Below are 21297 nucleotides of genomic sequence, written 5' to 3'. Positions count from 1 at the left end.
TAGGGAAAATATGAAAATTATTTAAAAGTGCACAAGTAACATTGCTGTAGCAGTTTTAAATTTTTCATCTTGATTTTACTAGGCTTTCAACTAAAAGCATTAATGGGAAGCAGATTTCAACAACATCTTCAAACTTGATTGAAAACAATTCTAAAACTGTTTTTTATTCTTTCATGAGATGTGAACATCGCTGGCAAGGCCAGCATTTGTTGCCCACCCCTAATTGCTCAAGAAGATGGTGGTGAGCCACCTTCTTGAATTGCTGCAGTCTATCTGGTGTAGCTACTCTTACAGTGCTGTTAGGGAGTTCCAGGTCTTTGACTCAGTGACAGTGAAGGAACAGCAACATAGCTCCAAGTCAGGATGACGTGTGGTGTGTATTCCTGATCACAGAGCCATGTTGGGTATAGTCCCGTTAACAGGAATTACAGCACAATTTACGAAGAGTTACTCAAGGTTGCACAGAACAGAAATGACGAGACCAGTGCAATTAATAAAGATAAAGCTGTAACTGATTCAACATACCCTACATTTCCTGTTCAGTTATTCCACTTCCTCTCTTCTGGGGTTCAAGTCTCTAGTTCAGCAACCTTATAGTGCCTGACAAATCCACAGCACTTTACTATTAGAGGGCAAGGGCACATAAGACATGTCCAACCCTTTGCTCATAAAACATCTGCACATGGAGACCGAAAAACACACGCGTGCACTAACAGACGTGCACGCGCTGACAGATCTGCACATACACTGACAGCCAGGTGCACTTTTGCAGGAGTCACTGGAAAGCAGTCAGAAGCTAATTTTTCCTATCTCTTGTCTGGGGGTGCTGTGACCAATTGCAGCACCCCAAAGGTTGCACCTCTTGGTGCAAGCAATTTGTAATCCAAATAGAAAAGGCCTCTTCCTTAATAAAAGCAGAAAATTCTGTAAATACCCAGTAGATATAGCAGCATCTGTGGAGGGAGGATGGGAGGGGGAGGGAGAGAGAATGTGTTAATGTTTCAGGTCAATGAAATCTGTTCTGATGAAAGGTCATTGGCCTGAAACTTTAACTCTATTTCCTCTGTCTCCCTCCAAAGATGCTGCCAGACCTGCTGAGTATTCCCAGTAGTTTATTTTTATTTCAGATTTCTAGTTTTTTGATTTTGTATGGCTCTTCCATTTCTTGTCTATTTTAAAATACAACTATTAGAATCAGTCAGAATCACAGCTCAGTGCCAAATATATTTTTTAAAATTACATGGGTAAGTGGCAAATTGAAAATTACAAGTATGTTTTGGTTAAGGACTGAATGGGCAAATGTGTGTTTTAAGGATAGGGCTAACATTTTTGAAAGATGGGCTTCATGAGTCAAGGTCCAACTTACAATTCCTGACTTTCATGTTCTTGTGATTGAATTCATTCTTACACAATAATTTACAAACCAAGTATTTTTAACCCAGAGGATTCTCTCTCTAGTAATGAGGTTTCCATCAAGGTTCAGCTGGGAATAAACCACAATCTGCTCTGTCTACTCCATATCAGTGCTGCACTGATCATGTGTCAATCATTTCCCATTCTTGTTTACTCTTTACAGTCAAGTCTCATGGAAATCACAATATTTCAAATAAAGAAAATATAGATTAGAATTGCGCAATGAAACCCATTTCGTCATTGCAGATTTATTTATGGCAAGGACTTTGCACCACTGGCCTGAACATCTCTTTTGGATCTGTGTAAGTCTGGATCCACTTTTCAAATTAAACTTCTCTCGCATATATATACCACCAGCTACTGTATAAATAGAACTTCCTAACTATATTTTATTTTGTGCAAATGTTTCCTGTTTGTACAAAAATAGACCCGTGTGTTTTTTGAATAGCTGGCTGGTATAAGTGTAACCTAGTTCCACAACACATTCCCAGTGCCAGACATTTACAAGCAACACCAGGTGAGGCTGGGTCTACGTTTAAAGCTCCTAATTCTGAAACCGTGACTTCTGAATCCCAACTCAAAGTTAACATTTCCAACTTTGTTTACACAATACTTGCACAGGCAGGCAGAGGCCTTTTACTACATACTTTGAATACATACAATTTTTGAATATGATACACCCTGTGTATAATACATATTTCTCAACTTTGGGCTCCAATTTGAAAAGAATAATTCTAACATCCGTGTGTGATGGCACATTCACTTTTGAAATTTTTTTGGAAATGGAACCGCACATTATATTCAAAACCTTATGGTTGTTATGCATCAATGGACTAACTGGGATCAGTTTTATATGGATTGCAATAGTCCTTTGTTTGTGATAACTGCTCTCAAGAATTCAACTTTGTCAAGCTCAGACATTTTAACAATACCTTCATATATAAACTTTATTTTCACAAAAAGCCCACAGCTGGATTGGGAATGAGGCAGGGAGCCACCAGTATTTCAGTAATTGCACAGACCTGATTATTCAAATTGATGAGGTGACAGGGTTAGACGAGGCACGTTGTCACTCAAGCCAAAGCTTACATCAGGCCCCACCCATGAGCTCTGGCTAGCTGCAGACAGAGTCCGAAGGGTTGGCTATGTTGCAATGTGTGCAGGGGAAGGTACAGACACAAACTCTCGAAGAATATTCTTTGCCATTTCCACGTTATTTTGTGCAATTAGCAATGCCTTCTGGATATCCTGATATGAGTAGCCCTGGCTCAAGAGGTTGTTAATCTCAGCTGAAAGTGTCTGCTGCTGTGACATGTTACAGCTGTTTGGCCGACTAGGACTGGATTTGCGTTCTGAGTTGATTCGGCGAGGTAATGGCTTGGGAGGTCTTTCAGGTGCAGATGAATCTGAGAAAAAAATTAAAAAGTCTTATCATCTGAAGTCTCCATTTTTTTCAAGCTCTTCCATTTCTTTCCTTTTCCTGACCTGGCGGCACCAATACAGGGAGTGACTACCTGCCACCCACCTCCCCACATCATCCAGGTAGCAATCTTTGATATTACAGGCACGCATCACATTCAGTATCGGCACTCTATTTAAATATGTATCCTTGTATTATAAAGTTAGCCAAAAGTTCCTTTTCACAGGCTTTTCTTCTGAATTGGTTTTTGTTACTGGAGTTCAATTCTATGAACAGCGCCTGCTCTCTAGTAACTTATCAAAATGGTCATTCTGAACAAGTCAGCCCAGACAACAACAACTTATATTTATATAGCATCTTTAACATAAGAAAACAACCCAAGGTGCTTACAGGAGTGCTATAAAACAAAAGTATGGCACTTAGCTATATAAGGAGAAATTGAGGCAGATGACCAAAAACTTGGTCAAAGAGTTCTATGGAGTGCCTTAAAGAGAAAAGTGAGGTAGAGAGATGGAAAGATGTAGGGAGGGTATTCCAGAGGTTAGGGCCCAGACAACTGAAGACGCAGCCACCAAAGTGCTGCAATTTACATCAGGGATGCAAAAGGCCAAAATCAGATACCTCAGGGGGTTGTGGGGCTGAAGGAGATTACAGACATAGTGCAGCGGGAGAGGCCATGAAGTGATTTGAAAACAAGGATGAGAATTATAAAATCAAGATATTGCTTGACCGGGAACCACTGTAGGTCAGTCAGCACAGACAAGGTAGCAGAGTTTCAGATGATCTCAAATTTACGGAGGGTAAAATGTGGGAAACTAGCCAGGAGTGCACTGGAATATAGTCAGGTCTAGAGGTAACAAAGGCATGAGTGAGGGCTTCAGCAGCAGCTGAGCTGAGACAGGGTCAAGTCGGGCAGTGGTATGGAGGATGAAATAGGCAGTCTTGGTGATGGTGAGAAATAGGAGGTCAGAAGCTCTGAGTGCTGGCAGATCACTTGACTCTGGACTTAAACTGACCGCCAATTTGCCAGTATAAGTCATTGAACCTCAATGAAAAACAGAAAAACTAGCTTATCGATCCCCCATTCTCTCACCTAGGTGCACATTAGTTAACTCAGCAGACTAGGGATCCAATGTGGGATTTTCCTGGTCAGTTCAACAAGGTCAGGTCCTTCACAGTTAAATCAGCAGCAGATCTTGTGTCACAAGTCAGATAACTGGACAGTGAAAGATTGAACTGGAGCCCAGTCTTTATACACTTATAAAGCTTTTGTTTACATTACACACCTCAAGATCCAACAACCACAGTTCACAGGTTTCAAAGAAGAGTCACATTTGACTTGAAATATTAACTCTGCTTCTCTCTCCACAGATGCTGCCAAACCTGCTGTGTTTTTCCAGTACTTTCTGTTTTTATTACAGCTTTCAGCTTGCGCCTATATATATGAGCACAGGTGAACCCCCAGTTAATGCCCATTACCTGAGTATAATTAAACACCCAATTAGATCTTTTCTAAAAGAGGGAAAAAGTTTAAGAGGACCAGGACGAATTTTTAAGATCTTCAGTTTTTTTCCATTTTTGTTTGTATGTATATGACAACCTGGAGGAGTTACTGAGTCCACCCACGAGACAGAGCATTGAAGCATCTGGACCACCACAATAAACCTCTTAACCTAAATTAAAGCAAAATACTGCGGATGCTGGAAATCTTAGTTAGTGGTCTCCTGAACTCTGGGTCCTGGCCCTTCACCTAGATTTCTCAAGTTAAAAAAATTAAATGTGACAAAAATAAAATAAAACACAGCAGTAGAGTCAGGTGTGACACAGTTGAAGAGTTGCAGGTGTCAAGAATGCTGAACTTTGCAAGACGATTGTTAAGACGATAAAGGAACATTTTAAAACAAAGTAAACTAGATAGTTCTGAAAAGCGGAGATGGTAAATTCCTGGTAAACACCTCAGTTCAGGGAGGGGCCTATATGACTTCAATTTGCCATGGGAAGAGTTGAGAAGGGAGAGAAAGTTAAGTAGAAACTCAATGAGGTGTGAGTTGCACCTCTCACCAAACCTCATAGAAAAAGGAAGGTGTTTGAGTGACAGGCAGGGAAGTGGAATTAAGGCCACAATCAGATCAGCCATGATCTTACTGAATGGCAGAACAGACTCTAGGGACAAAATCTTGCCCCTAATTCTTAGGTCTTGTGGAAAATCTGCTGTTGAGAAGCAGGCAGAAGAAAATTGGAACTCTACCAGGAACAGGTCTTCTCAGGAAATAATAAGCAGCAAAAGTAAATCTCTAAAGAAAAACAGTTTTACCATAGCTTTACCATAGCTGGCTAAACCGTTTCAAAGGGTCAGGTGCAGGAATCTCTGGAATTCTGGATTGTCAGGCCTGTCATGACCTGAGAAAGAGGGGGATTCATCGAAGTAAGCCCTACTGGCAATAATCATATTCAGAAGGCTTGGTAGGAATGGAGCAGTTCACAGAATTTTAATGGCACAGGAGGCGGCCATTTGGCACATCATGTCTGCACCAGCTCTCCAAATAAGCATTATTACCTAGTGCCACTGCCCTGCCTTTTCCCTGTACCCCTGCATATTGTTTCTATTTAAATAATCATTTAATGCCCTCTTGAATGCCTCGAATGAACCTGCCTCCACCACACTTCCAAACAGTGCATTCCAGACACGAACCACTCACTGTGTGAAGATGATTTTTCTCACATCACATTTGCTTCTTTTGCAAATCATTTAAAATCTGTGCCCATCTCATTCTTGATCATTTTATGATTGGGAACAACTTCTCCCTATCTACTCTGTCCAGCCCCCTTAAGGTTTTGAATGTCTCTATCTAAACTCCTCTTAGGCTTAAATAAAAACAGAAAATGCTGGAAAAACTCAGCAGGTCTGACAGCATCTGTGGAGATAGAAACAGAGTTAATGTTTTGAGTCTGTATGACCCTTCTTCAGAGCTAAAGAGAGGTAGAAATGTGATGAAATTTATATTGTTTAAGGGGGCAGAGCAGGTGAAGCTGGAAAGGTGGCTAGTGATGGGTGGGGGCTAAGGAGAGATTGACAAAGATGTCACGGATGAAAAGACAAAGTAAGTGTTAATGGTGGTGGCAAGGGTTAAAGAAAGTGCTGATAGTGGCATAAAGGTAAGAAATCAGAATGCATTGATAGCAGAACAAGGGTCAACATTCTGTGAAAGAACAACATGGAATAAGTAATAGATGGCCCTTTTGGGGGTGGGGTGGGGGAAGGGGGTGGTAGTTGGAGAAAAAGGATGGAAAAAGGGATAAAAAGGTATTAAGAAGGGGATAAAGCAATGAATAAATGAATAAAATATGAAAATAGGTGGATAAAAAATAAAAAATAAATTTAATTTTTTTTAAAAAACATTGCAAGTTTCACTTGCACCTCCTTCAATTTAGTCTACTGCATTCGATGCTCCTGATGTGGTCTCCTCTACACTGGAGAGACTAAACGCAGACTGGGTGACCGCTTTGCAGAACACCTTCGGTCTGTCCGCAACCATGACCCAGACGTCCCTGTCGCTTGCCATTTCAACACACCACCCTGCTCTCAAGCCCACATGTCTGTCATTGGCCGGCTACAATGTTCCAGTGGAGCCCAACGCAATTGGAGGAACAGAACCTCATTTTTCGATTAGGCACTTTACAGCCTTCCGGACTTAACATTGAGTTCAACAACTTCAGGCCATGAACTCGCTCCTCCATCCTCACCACTTTTTTAATCCCCATTTTAAAATTTTTTTTAAATTTATTTTCATACTTTTATTCACCTATTTTCATTTTTATTCACTTATTCATCGTTTTATCCACTTTTTAATCCCCCCTTTCCATCCTTTTTCCCCAACCACTGTCCCCTCCCCCACCCCACCCCCTGTAGAGCCATCTGTTACTTGTGCCATGTTGTTCTTTCACAGAGTGCTTACCCTTGTTCTGCTATTAACACATTCTGCTTTCTTACCTTTATGCCACTATCAGCACCTTCTTTAGCCCTTACCACTATCATTAACACTCCCTTTGTCTTTTTGTCCATGACATCTTTGTCAATCTCTCCTTAGCCTCCACCTATCACTGGTCTTCTTTCCAGCTTCACCTGCTCCACCCCCTTAAACAGTATAAATTTCATCGCATTTCTACCTCTCCTTAGCTCAGAGGAAGTGTCATACAGACCCAAATGTTAAGTCTGTTTCTCTCTCCACAAATGCTGTCAGATCTGCTTGAGTTTTTCCAGCATTTTCTGTTTTTATTTCAGATATCCAGCATCTGCAGTATTTTGCTTCTCTTAGCCTTCTCTCCAAGGAGAACAGTTCCAAACTGATTGGCGACAGACACTGGAAAGTTCAACTCGGCATGGTGAGAAGTGATTGAGTTCGGCTGGAGAGCTGAGAGAAGCTTTTGGGCTGCCTTTCGATACCACATGTGCATGAAACATGGTGCAAAATTAAAGAAATATATCTTTTTTTAAACTGATGTACCATTTGCCTGTTAGTTAATATTTCAATTACGTTGATTTTAGTTTGTTTGTCACAATAGAGAAGGTTCACTAGTCTCATTACTGGGATGAAGGGCTTATCCTACGAAGAAAGGCTGAACAGGTTGGGCCCATACCCTATTGGATATTAGTAGAATGAGAGGTGATCTCATTGAAACATAAAAGATCCTGAGGGGGCTAGATAGGTTATATACCGGGAGGATGTTTGCATTTTTGGGGGAGACTAGAACTAGGGGACACAGTTTAAGAATAAGAAGTCTACCTTTTAAGTCATAGATGAGGAGAATTTTTTTCTCTCAAGGGATCGTTATTATGTGGAATTCTTTTTCCCAGAAAGCAGTGGAGAATGGGTCATTGAATCTATTCAAGCCAGAGTTGGGCAGATTTTTGATCGACAGGGGAGTGAAGGGCTATGGGGGAGCAAAAGTGGATTTGAGACAACAAACAGATCAGCTATGATCTTACTGAATGGCAGAGCAGGCTCAAAGGGCTGAATGGCCTCCTCTTGCTCCCAAGTCCTATGTTCCCAGTAAAAGTCTTAAAAAAATGACATCTTGTCCTTCAGTTCATTAGGTTGGGTGGCTTGGGAAAATCATCTCTTAAAAGTTATCAGTCTCTACAAGAATCATAACAGAGGACACAATATATCAATCACTATTGTACTTTGTAATACAATACATCTACTGGTATCAAATGTACCAGGACATGATTGCAGAGTGTCATGAAGCTATTAACGTATATAATGTTATTGAAAATTATGTTTTAAAAAATAAAGGGTTAGTCTGTGGGTGTGTCTTAATTGGATTAGAGCCAGCTGGGTGTTTTGATGTGTAATAGTTTTGAGATGTAAGAGAGGTAGAGTGCATTTGCATTTTGTTGAATAGAGCATTCTAGGGGAGTGAATTCTGGCACCTAGCTGGCAGAGAACAAGCAATATGTTTATATTATTAATAAAATTGATACTACGAAAGGAGTTTTATTGTTAGAAGTGGAGTTCAAAAGGGCTGGTGATACAATGAGAATTTATGTTCAATGAGCTGTGCTAGGTATAACAGACAGCAGTTTTATGTGTGCAGAGCAAAGGCAATGTAAGATCAAAGCAGCTATAAGCCCAAAACTGTCTCCACAGGAACCAAAGTGAAAGGAACCTTATTTTGAATTTTTAAGGTGAAAATGCTTTGCCTGGTGTCTGCCGAAAATCTATGGGTTGCTGTTGCCTTAATGGAGATTAGTTTGGGAATTTGTTATAAGTTAAGATAGTAGTAATTTGCAGCCATGTATACATATTTAACTTGTCTAAATTAATAAATGTCTCATGTCTTTTGATATAAAACCTCTCGAGAACTGGTGGCCTGATTCCTGAATTTAGAGCTGCATCTCAAAAATACAAAAATAAAAATATAAGTTATGACAGTTGTTTAAAGTTTCCCTCTGGGGTTTTTAAATCACTCAGCGTTACCAACTGCTGGGTCATAACACAGAGGTTCTTCAGAACAGCATCCTCGCCCCTTCAGCTACTTCATCAATTATCTTTCTTCCATCCTAAGGTCAGAAGTAAGATGATTGCAAAATATTTAGAACCATTTGCAACTCTGAAGATAATGAAGCATGCAAAGCTGGATAAAATTGGGCTTGGGCTGACAAGTGCTAATTTGTGCCACACTGACCCTTTCCAACAGGAGAGTCTAACCACTTCCCATGAGTTTAAAAGCATTATGACCAAGTCTCTCACCATCAGGCATCCTGTGGGTCATCACTGACCAAATATGCAACTGGTCTAGCCACATAAATACTGTGGCTACCAGAGCAGTTCAGAGGTTGAATGTTTTGTGGCAAGTGACCCATATGCAACGTTTTAAAGCCTCTCTACCACCTGTAAAGCACAAATGGGAAATGATACGGAATTGTCTCCACTTGCTGAAATAGGTGTAACTAACCATCTATTAAGGAGCTTGACATCATCCAAGACAAAGCAGTTTAATGGCATTTCATCGTGAGCCTAAATAATCACCACCAGCTTACCGTGGGTGTAATATATACTATCCACAAGATGTACTGCAGCAACTCACCAAGGCTTCTTCGACAGAACCTTCAAAATTCACTATCTTGAACAACAAGGGCTGCAGGTGTCTGGGTACACCAGTTCCCCTCCAAAAGACATGCACCAGAACTAGCTGCGCACCAATTCAATAGAGTTCTATTCGGCCCTTCAAGCCTGCTCTGCCATTCAATATGATCATGGTTGATCCTCTATCTCAACATCATACTCCTGCTCTCTCCCCGTATCCCTTGACACCTTTAGAGTCTAGAAATCTGTTTTCTTCTTAAATATATTCAGTGGCTTGGCCTCCACAGCCTTCTGTGGTGGCAACTTCCACAGGTTCACCACCTTATGAGTGAAGAAGTTTCCCCTCATCTCAGTTCTAAATGGCCAACCACGTATCCTGAGACTGTGATCCCTTGTTCTAGACCCCACAGCCAGAGGAAATATCATCCCTGCATCCAGTCTGTCCAGCCCTGTCAGAATTTTATATGCCTCAATGAGATCCTCTCTCATTCTTCTAAACTCCAATGAATACAGGCCTAGTCAGCCCAATCTCTCCTCACATGACAATCCTGCCATCTCAGGAATCAGTCTGATGAACCTTTGCTTCACTCTCTCTATGGGAAGTATATCCTTTCTTAGGTAAGGAGACCAAAACTGCACACAATGCTCCAGGTGTGGTCTCACCAAGGCCCTGTACAGCTGCAGCAACACATCCTGTTCCTGTACTCAGGTCCTCTTGCAATGAAGGCCAACATACCATTTGCCTTCTTAACTGCCTTCTGCACCTGCATGCTTGCTTTCAGTGATTGGTGTACATGGACACCCAGGTCCCTTTGTACATCAACATTTCCCAATCTATCAGCATTTAAATAATATTCTGCCATTCTGTTTTTCCCACCGAAGTGGATAACTTCACGCTTATCCACATTTTGCTGCATCTACCATGTATTTGTCCACTCACTCAACTTGTCTAAATCGCCTTGAAGCCTCTTCACATTCTCTTCACCACGAACATTCCCATCAAGTTTCATGGCGTCAGCAAACTTGGAAATATTACATTTGGTTCCCCCTTCCAAATCATTGATATATATTGTAAATAGCTGGGGACCAAGCACTGATCACTGCGGTACTCCACTAATCACCACCTGCCACACCGAGAAAGACCTATTTATTCCAATTCTCTGATTCCTGTCTGCTAACCAATTCTCAATCCATGCCAATATATTACTCCCAATCCCATGTGCTTTAATTTTACAAATTAACCTCTTTTGTGGGACTTTATCAAAAGCTTTCTGAATATCCAAATACTCCACATCCACAGAATCTCCCTTATCTATTCTGTTAGTTATGTCCTCAAAAACTCCAGTAGGTTTGCCAAACATGATTTCTCTTTCATAAATCCATGTTGACTTTGTCTAATCCTGTTATCACATCCTTTATAATAGGCTGTAGCATTTTCCCTACTACTGATGTTCGGCTAACCAGTCTGTAATTCCGTTTTCTCCCTCCTTTTTTAAATAGTGGCGCCCTTGAATCTGCCAAGATTGTTCTGGAACCTATAGAATTTTAGAAGGTGACAACCAACGCATCCGCTACTTCCATGGCCGTCTCCTTTAGTGGCCTAGGATGTAGATTATCAGGACCTGGGGATTTATCGGCTATCATTCCCATTAATTTCTTTAGCACTATTTTTTTAGTAATACTAATTTCCTTCAGTTCCTCCTTCTCACTAGACTCTTGGTTCCCTACCAATTCTGGGAAGTTATGTGTGTCTTCCTTCATGAAGACAGAACTAAACTAGTTCTTTAATTGCTCTGCTATTTTCTTGCTCTCTATCATAAATTCTCCCATTTTGAACTGTAAGAGACTGTCTTCACTAATCCTCTCCCTTTTACATACTCACAGAAGCTTTTACAGTCCGCTTTTATATTCCTTGCAAGTTTACTGTCATACTTTATTTTTCCCAGCTTAATCTATCTCTTGATCCTCCTTTGCTGAATTTTAAAATGCTCCCAATCCTCAGGCTTGCTACTTTTTCAAGGAACTTTATACGGCTCCCCTTTGGATCTAATAATATCCTTAATTTCTTTTGTTAGTCATGATTGGGCCGCATTTCCTGTTGTGTTTTTGCACCAGGTTACAAGATTATTAATTAACCCCATCTCATTGCACAATACCAAATCTAGGATAGCTTGTTCCCTAGTCGGTTCCCTGGTCTAAAAAAAAACCATCGCATACACACTCCAGGGATTCACCAAGCATCCTTCAACAGAACCTGCCAAACCTGTGATCTCTAACACCTGGAAGGCCAAGGGCAGCAGGCACATGGGAACACCACCACTTGCATTTTCCCCTCCTAGACACACACCATGATGACCTGGAACGATATTGCTATTTCTTCAATGGTGTTGGGTCAAAATCTTGGAAGTGCTCCCTAACAGCACCGTGGGAGCACCTTCACCACACAGGCTGCAGTGGTTCAAGGAAGTTCACCATTTCCTCAGGAAAACTGGAAATGGCAATAAAATTGCTGGCCTTGCTGGTGATTCTCACATCAAGAGAATGAATTTTTAAAAATCTCACCTCCTGTATGTGCATTAGGACTGGGCAGATTTTGATCAACAGACACATTAGCAAATGCTGAAGCGGCATGAGAAATATCAGACAGTGTGCGACGAGCTGGTGGAAGTGGCACAGGTGGTTTGGGGAAGTCATATGCATTATCTTCGTCTTCACTCTCATCACGTTCAGGCCCGTCGCTGATGGCACAGTCACCATTGTCTACAGATAATGAACAAGAGATTAAAAAGCTCAGTGGGTGATAGAGCAAAAGATCCCTAAACTTTTGGAAGGGGAAAAGAAATATACATCACGCCTTATTGTTGTGAAGGGTAACAATTTACATGTAGGGGCAGCTTACCAGATGTAAAATCTACATTTGTGGCCTGAGATGATGATGTAAACATAGATTCGCACATCTGCCTCAATGGGTCTGATTCAGTCAAAGTTCTAATCAAAACAAAAGGAGAAAATCAATAGTCACTTCTCAGTTACTAAAACCGGTTCCTTTAGATCAAGTTTCATTTAATCCATCATCACCCCCACGCTCCTGATCTATGGGCACCCGGTGCGGAAGGGGGTCGGGAAGGAGGAGGACCTCCTCGTGAACCTGCTCCTGGGCCTGGCCAAGTTGGCCATTAACAGGTCCAGACAGCGGGCGATCAACGGGGAAGTCCCACCCGATTGTTTGTCCCTCTTCCGCGGCTACGTTCGCTGCCGGATGTCCCTGGAGAGGGAGCACGCGGTGTCTGCTGGCACTCGTGAGGCCTTCCATGCTCGGTGGGCACCGCGGGGACTGGGGTGTTTTGTTGACCCCTTTAATCACATTTTGATTTAAAGTTTGTAAGGTTCCTTTAAATTTTTGTCCTTGGTTTTACAGCTAACCTGAATTAGGGGCTGTGCCTGATTTATCCCAATTTTCTTGATTTGGTTTAATTGTTTTCATTTAAAAGATTATCAAATGCACAGTTGATGAACTCAACATTGTTATTTTTTAATTTATTTCCATCCATTGTTTTATCTCTACCTCTTAGCCTATTTCGATCCCTTCCCCCTACCCCACCACCACTAGGGCATTTGTCACTTGCTCGTCCTGCTTTCTATCCATAATGTCGCCATCAGCACATTCCTTAGCTAATATCACCACTGTCAACACCCCTTTGTCCTTTTGTCTATGACATCTTTGGCAATCTCTTCTTTGCCTCCACCTATCACTGGCCCTCTATCCAGTTCTACCTGTCCCACCCCCTCTAACAGCTTATATTTCACCTCATTTCTATTTTTCTTTAGTTCTGATGGAGTCATGCGGACTGGAAACATTAACTGTGTTCCTCTCCGCAGATGCTGTCAGACCTGCTGAGTTTTTCCAGCTATTTTTGTTTTTGATTAAGAACAGAATTCAGTTAATGGCCAAGAATCTGTCGTCTCCTTCAGAAAGCACCTACACAGCACATTCAGTATTGCTACCATAGTTTTTAAATTTTATTTTATGAGATCTATCCAACTGTACCTAACATTACCAAACACAAACACGTTCCAGCAGGAGGCAGTAGAGGCAGCAGTGTTTCTTATGTGTCTCTGCCACAGGTAAATCTGGCTGCAAACCATGTTAATTGATTCAAGGACAGGACCTGCTTTCTACCAGCTCAGGTGCCTTAAATACAAACATGCTTGCGTTGGGAAAACCATATCTTCATGAACTGGATATTTCCTTTAAAATATGGAAAGATATTGCATTATCTGTACATTTGGATGCTAATGTGGATTTTTTTTTAAAAAGGGTCATAAGTTCACCTTGGAACTGTCAACAAGCAGGCCTTTTCCAAGAAATCACCTGACCAGCATGGTACTTGGGGAAGAGCTGTTCATTTGTTTTGAACTGCAAACAAATTAATTAATGTGGGAAGGCTACCCTAACTGACACTCTCTCTGCCTTGGCTGAAGTTGCGTGTGGTATAAACCTGTAGCCTGAGAATCCTTATCAGAGTGTAACGTGTCTGCATTTTGAGCTTGCAAAGCTGAGACAGGAAATAAAATTTCTCTTACTCTATGTTGTGGCTGCTCTGTGACGGTAACAAAAGTCTGGAATCCAAGGAGGAGGTGACACAGAGTGGAGCATGTACAGGCAGTGAGGATGGAGTCATGTAATCAATATCCTCGTCACTGCTCTCTGAATGTTCTTCTGGTGTAAAAGGTTTTGTCAAGGGTCTGAAAGTACAAAGTGGGAATTAAACTAGATGTTTTGCTCCATTTGTAGAAACTTAACAATCTAACCTTATAGCCCCCATAAATTCTGCTGCTACATACAGCAGTATCTTACGGTAACAATGACTTAACGCCAGACATTTCATGTACTTAAAGGCTAACTAACTTGGCGAAATAGTTCAAAACTTTCTACAAGAGAGAAGTTAAACTATAAAACGCTGACTCCAAATGTTTGCTTAAACAATGATCACCTGTTCAGTTCTCCACAAAACACAGAAGAAGGACTACTTCATAGGAAGCTGCCGCTAAGCCAAAACATCTGTTACTCAACTAACCCCTACTGTAGAAAATTAGATTTATCGCAGTAAATGCTTTAACCTATTATGAAAGAGATCAAATTGATTGACCATACCTTTCTGTCTGTATTAACTTTCCAACAGTTTCTTTAAGTTATAGTTTTTCCCTCTAACACAGATAATGGGCCACAACTTCTGAGCTCCCTAGGGTTGATTGGGGGCGGGTACTCCAAAGATGCACTGGGGAACCCCTCTCAGAACTTAACAGGTAAGGGTTTGTACAGCAATTGCCCAGAAGCACAAACTTCCTCTGGACAACTGCCATGCGCAAGGAACCTACCAAAAATGCAATTTAATTCTCAAACTTTGGATGGTTCACTCAGGGCTACACCAATAGTTATTCAGAAGAAGTTCGATGAATTAAAACTTCTTTTAACTTCTGGGTAACTATTGTAAAGACCCAGACAGAACCCCAATCCCATCCCCCCACAGGACTCCCCCCAACATCCCCAACAACCCCCCCCTTCCCCACTATATTCACCAACCCCAACCCCCAAGGTACATCCCCCACCCCCCCACCCACACGGGGCTCCTCCACTCCCGTGGGCCTGACTCTCACCCTACAACCTGACACCCCTCCTCACCGCAGGCCCAATCTGACCAGACCACCCCACCCCAATTCCTGATGCCTTACACCCCACAGAGGTGGCGGAGGTGGGGGTCATCAAATATTTTTAAGGCAGGGGTAGATAGATTCTTGTTAGGCAAGAGAATCAAAGGTTATCAGGGTTAGTGGGAATGTGGAAATCAAAATGCATTAAGATCAGCAATGATCTCATTGAATTGGCGGAGCAGGCTCAAGGGACCGAATTGTCTACTCCTGTTCTTATTTCTTATGTTCTAAGCAAGCTCTGGCTAGGTTTGACAACTGGCCCCCATTTAACCTGACTCTGCTAGGAAGATTTTGTACTATTGCCTATAGAACTGATTCAACCTCTGCGTGTCAACTTCATCTTGGGATATCAACACCACCGGAAAAGTGAATCCTACACCACCGGTCTTCAGCCAGCTGAATTCTGCGAAAGAATTCCTCATTAGACTCTGAATCTGGACTCTGAACTCACGTGAAACCATAATTCTTATTTTTTTTAATTGTGACCTTTGCCCTGAACCCCTTTCTTTCCATTATCCTTCATCCATTGTATGAATGCAAAAAAGGGCAGATGTTGCGAAACCCCTTCCTGCATTTTGTGTGTGTCAAATAAACTGCCCCTCTTATTTTACCTCATCTCGAGTTTGCTGTGAGGTTATTAATAGAAGGGTAGCGCACTCCAAAACTTAAGGGTTGGGGAACATAGGCCATCACTTATAAAGGAGGAAATCAAAAATCAAAAACACTTTTCTGTTTATGGACGGGTAGTGAGTGGAGAAATCAGGGCTGCCCTAAATTAAGCCCCTTCCTGTCCATAACACAAGTTTTGTTGAAATCTATCCATTAGTTTTGAGTTATAGTGTTTACAGGCAAACAGACTAACAAACAGGTGAAAATATTACCGTTATCCACCTTTAATGGTGGAGGTAATTAAGCAATAAGCTTAGCATCTGCTTCTCACCTCAAGAATTTATGGAGCACCCCCTCTGCTTACTTAACATCGAGATCATGATTTATGTGACGCATAAAAGATCAGTTATTAGTTGCAACTGATTTTCAAAATAGAACATAGCAAAATTTGCATAAATATTGCCCATTGCCACAGTGAACAAGCACTCCAATTTGCTGAACAATTTCATTGTTACTGCCCCAAACATAGTCACTAGTGCTTGGTAAGTAGGAGGTGCAGTAGTTATAAGTTGTTGGTTAACAGAATATACCAACCAACCTGCTAAGTACCAGGTGTGGGTGCCTAAAGTTACAACCTTTAAGTGTAAGTTGTCATAGAGGATCTTACCTTGGGGCTGATTGTGTATTTGAGGTTCCCTGTTTTCCACTTCTATCAGGCAGAAAAGAGGCAGCCGAGAGCATAGAAATTTTAAAGTTAGGATAGCACAGTGAACAGAAAGCCTTTCCTAGCAGAACTAAACTATCTTTGCCGACACGTAGAAAAAGGCCTCTCCCAATTCTCCAGCTCCATGTGTCATAATCTCCAACTTGTGATTAGGATAAGTTTTTAAATCAATGTTTAAGGTAAATCCCAAATTTAAAAAAAAATCAAAAGCTTTGCAATGGAGGAAAGTAAAATCAGCTGCAGATCCAATTCCTGATCACTGCCAATTACCTTTATTGAAAACATGTGGGTGCAGATATCTAGTGAGGAAAGGATTGAGTTCAGTTGCAATGCCCCTCTCAAACCAATAACCTGAATCCTATATATGCTCTATTCATGAGAAATGGCCACTTTGAGCAAGGTATCAGTGCCCACAGAACTCTACTGCAGCATAGGGTAAACTTACTAATCCCTCGCTCCTAGGACGGAGCTACACTGGAAGTGAGCACAAATTTGGAGTTGGGCTCAAAAGCTCTAGCCACAATTTTCTAACCTACAATTAACTAACCCACACACCCACACCCCCACCACCCTGAATATAGCTCTGGACTAACAGGAAAGGTTTGGTGAATTTCTTTGGGAGTGCAATGAAGAAAAAAATAAACTCTGTAGGTTGGACAGGAAGGAAAGGCAAGTAAACTTTTGGAATGCTTTCACCAGATTTCTGTTATTAATTTATGTAGGAATTTATGATATCTACCTGTACCAGAGACAATCACAAATGATGCTGACATTTTAGTTAATAATGACATTGCAGGTCACATGAAGGAAAAATGATGGCATTATGGAACAGGTCATCTATGCATCTCATACAGGTAAAGCTATTTATTTCCCTAAACATACTGTATGCAGATAATATATACCATCAATGACACCTGATCTCAATATAATGTCCATAATACAGAACTTTATGTACCGTGTAGCAAGAGAGTAGATGGCATTCGCTGATGTGGAGGGTTTCACTTTGGAGGTCTCGTACTCTGAAACATCGTTCAAGGCACCACAGAAAGCCTGCAATAATTAGAAGATATTAATAAGGTTTGGTGTATTTCAATATGATTTTTTAAAAATCAACATGAAGTAGGGGAGTTAGATATATATTTCTCTTTTTTTATTCATTCATGGGGTGTGGGCATTTTGGGTGTAAAAAAGCTGACAAGGCCAGTATTTGTTGCCCATCCCGAAGTTAAGTCAACCATATTACTGGAGTCACATGTAGGCCAGAGCAGGTAAAGATGGCAGCTTTTCTTTCCTGAAGGACATTAGTGAACCAGAAGGATTTTTATGACAATTGATGATAATTTCATCATTACTGAGATGAGCTTTATATTCCAGATTTATTAAGTGAATTCAAATTCCATCAGCTGCCTTAATGAGATTTGAACCTGAGTCCCCAAAGCATTAGCCTGAGCCTCTGGATTACCAGTCTAGTGACATTACCATTACACCACCATCTTCCCCATGTGAATCCCAAGAACATAAATTAAGCTGTGAAATAGTTTTACCAGTCTGACTTAAGGTGTAGAATCTACTAAAGCCCTATCCAATAATAAGGGACAACCACATCACACAAACATCACCCTGACATTTGCTCATTCATCTTATTTTCTTTCTCTTGTCCTTCATCTGTATCTTTCATTTCCACCCATGGTTTCCATGAGTAAAAAAGTTGACTATAAATCTATGGCTTCTGTTTTATGTTGGTAAGCTGCTGTCAAAGTAACATAGTATGGCATGGAAACCATGCATATGGGTGTGATAACTTGTAATTCTGTACATGCAGTTAATTCAGTTCTTACAAGTTGAACAGCCATTTAAAATCACAAGATAATTATAGCTAAGGAAGGTCATTCAGCGTGTCTTAGTTCACCCATCCAGGGAGGTCCTGAAGTTGCCCTACTGCAGCATCCAATTGTTTCTTAGATAATTCTACAGTTTGATCTCTATTATATCTTGGAGTCCATTCAATGCATTGTTAATCCTTTATGTGAAGAGCTTCTTGATATCAATCCAAATTTTACATTTTAATAGTTTGAAGCTATATTTCCTTGAGTAAATTTCTCAATTTAATTTAATATAATTTTCTAGGTTGTCTTTTTCCATACTGTTTACTGTCTTACATCTCTAATATCATTTCTCTGATGCTTCTTTTTGAGCCAGTAATGTCCAAACTTACCAAGTCTTTTCTCAGGGTGAGACCTTTGGCACCTGGTGTCAGCCTTGTGGCTTTTCTATGTATGACACCAGCAATGAAATGGCTCACTTGTGTTCCGGCAGTCAGACTGTATACAGTGCTCACTATGCAGTCTAGTCACAGCATCGCACAATTTGATCACACTCCAATTGGCTTGCATTCTCATGTTGGTTTTGTTGACTGCTGCTCAATCTTGGTTGAACATCAAGTCTACAGTGATTACCTGATCTCTTTATACCATCCTTATCTATTTCACCATCATTCATGGAGTATTTGTGTCACTTTTTTTTTCAATTCTAACTGCAGCATTTTACCCATTGCTGCAATAAATTTCATGTGTTCCATCGACTTGCATATTTTGTTAAACTCACTTTTAACTCCTGAGCTACCTCCTTGGGTTTCCCAGCACCTCAGAGTTTGATATTATTTGACTGAATTTGGGTTTCTGAATCCAAGTCACTGATGTAAATTAGAACGGTACTAATTATTGAACGTCTGATAAAATGTCTAAGTAAAAACCTGCACCATTAAATAGAAACTTGAATCAAACACCTGGGCACAATGGTTAATTGAGAAGTTGTGCTGAAGTTAACCCAAGATCCGTATAAAGTATCCAATTCTATCACAATTAAACGTAATGATGTTGCAAATCTCACCACTGTACTGTCAAGTCCGAGTGAGCTGCTATGCCTAACCGCCTCTGTCCTATTGTCCATCTGAGATGACAATGCTAAAGGCAACGAATGCCTGTTGGATAACTCTCGGCCTGTCCATCTATCCCCAGGATTAAGAACCTGAAGTGGTGCTTTAGCTGCCTGAGATCGTGCATGCCAGGCTTCTCCAGGTCGGTTTGGCGGTAGAAGAGGTGGTTTATCTCTTGGTAGGAGGTCGCTCGGTGTGCTTGGTAAAGGACGTCTCTGCATTCGCGAATCCACGCTCACAGATGGATTTCGTTCAGGTGGGGGAGGTGGAAGTTCTCGATGGGTTGGAGGAACAGGTAAAGGTTTGTCCTGTTTATGCAGGCCACTAGTGGAAGTCTATGGGAAGAGACAAAGAGTACACTCAAAACATGAAACCTTCAGATCTTTAAAACACAATCGTCCCTGTTTGAAGTAAATGAAAATCGTGCTTTTAGATCAGATGTTTGAGGTTGAAAAGTTCTCACTGAACAAATGTTTAGCAATGACTTGTCTGAAAAACATGGTGCTTCAACAATCACAGAAGCGAGGGTAAACAGAAGGCAATCACTAATTTGTTCATCTCAGCTTTTCCTGTTATATTCTAAGTGTGCTTTGAAACAATTTAATACAGAATTACAGAAATATAGAAATACACATTGTAAATAGGGTGTGAAAGTGACTATTCCTCACTTACAAGCTGTAAAATAAACAGATAAAAGTATCTTGAGTCTCCATTTAGAGACTAAAAAGTTCAGAAAAAGCCATACATAAATATCAGTCATTTGAATTTTTACCAACCATGCTCCTTTTTAAAAGACACACTTGTTTTTGTCAAATAGGAACCACAAAAATTGGGGCATCAGGTTCACAGTTAGTTAGAATGAGCTTCTTTCAGCTGTGGGATCTGGGTTCCAATCGGACACGAGGAAATGGAACGAATGCTGTGTCTGCAAGGGTTCAATATGAAATGGGTTTCAACAGTCAACCTCAATTCTCAATGAGCTGAACAAATTTGGAAATAAATGGTCACCCTCATGCTGACAGACTAAAGGTGCAATGGCACATTGGTTCAGAAGCTCCTCCTTAAATTGGTCATTGGTAAATCAAGCTATTTGCTCTGCTTGATACAGATATTGGGCAACTGAAATAGTCATGCACTAATTCCCCAATGTGACCAAGAGCTATCAGCTTGCTGAATCAAACTTGAACACAATCACATCATCCTTTAAAGTTCCCTTGAAAGTGAACCATGAAAGTGGTCCAATTACACCTTGCAACTCTAGATTTTAGCACAATATACTAATGACCTCAGCTCTTTCTAGAATGCTTACATGAGTGAGGTTTCAACCACATTCCCCTGTTCTGAAGGAACTGTAGAAATGCAATTCCAACAACCATTTTGAAACTGCACAAGAATATTACCTTCAACTTACAAGTCTTTATTATCATAGACTATAATAACTTTAAGAATGTGGATCAACTTATGATCCATTCTGACTTTGATCAAATTGCACGGTGGCAATGCGAGTGAACTAAAGTGAGAGAGTTCAAAGCCCACCATGGTAGCTTGAGAATTTAAATTTAGTTTAAGAGGAAAGCTGGAAGTAATAAGTTGCTTTTTGAAATGTCACTGTAAAATTGTCAGGTTGTAGTAAAAAAATAAACTGGATCAATAAAGTTCCTTAGGATATAGGGAGAGGAACAAAGGGATTTCGGAATACAAATACACCAATCACTAAAAGTTGTGTCATTGGTTAGCAAGGCCATAAAAAAAAAGGATTGACAGGCCTGGCCTCTTTACCTTGAAAATAGAAGGGTTGACACCAGACTTAATAGAGGTCTTTAAAATTATGAAAAGTTTTGATAGTGTGAATACAGAGAAAACATTTCCCCTTGCGGCGAAGAGCATAACTAGA

General features: G+C 40.7%; 1 protein-coding gene across 1 annotated transcript in view; it reads right to left on the bottom strand.

Annotated features, from left to right (window-relative positions):
* Positions 1–2333: 2333 nt before the first annotated feature.
* The window catches only part of cbl (Cbl proto-oncogene, E3 ubiquitin protein ligase), a 215100-nt gene continuing 196136 nt past the window's right edge, over positions 2334–21297 (bottom strand). The window contains exons 11-16 of the mRNA XM_041174435.1: positions 19358–19738; positions 17424–17518; positions 14008–14169; positions 12323–12411; positions 11986–12183; positions 2334–2819 (exon numbers count right to left, since the gene is read on the bottom strand). Of these exons, the coding sequence (XP_041030369.1) occupies positions 2557–2819; positions 11986–12183; positions 12323–12411; positions 14008–14169; positions 17424–17518; positions 19358–19738 (1188 nt within the window). The 3' untranslated portion in view covers positions 2334–2556. The remainder of the gene's footprint in view (positions 2820–11985; positions 12184–12322; positions 12412–14007; positions 14170–17423; positions 17519–19357; positions 19739–21297) is intronic.

This window comes from Carcharodon carcharias, chromosome 25 (assembly GCF_017639515.1).
Source record: "Carcharodon carcharias isolate sCarCar2 chromosome 25, sCarCar2.pri, whole genome shotgun sequence".
Classification (NCBI taxonomy): Eukaryota; Metazoa; Chordata; class Chondrichthyes; order Lamniformes; family Lamnidae; genus Carcharodon; species Carcharodon carcharias.
The sequence above is the reverse complement of the archived record's forward strand: the minus strand, read 5'-3'. Positions and strand labels throughout refer to the sequence as shown.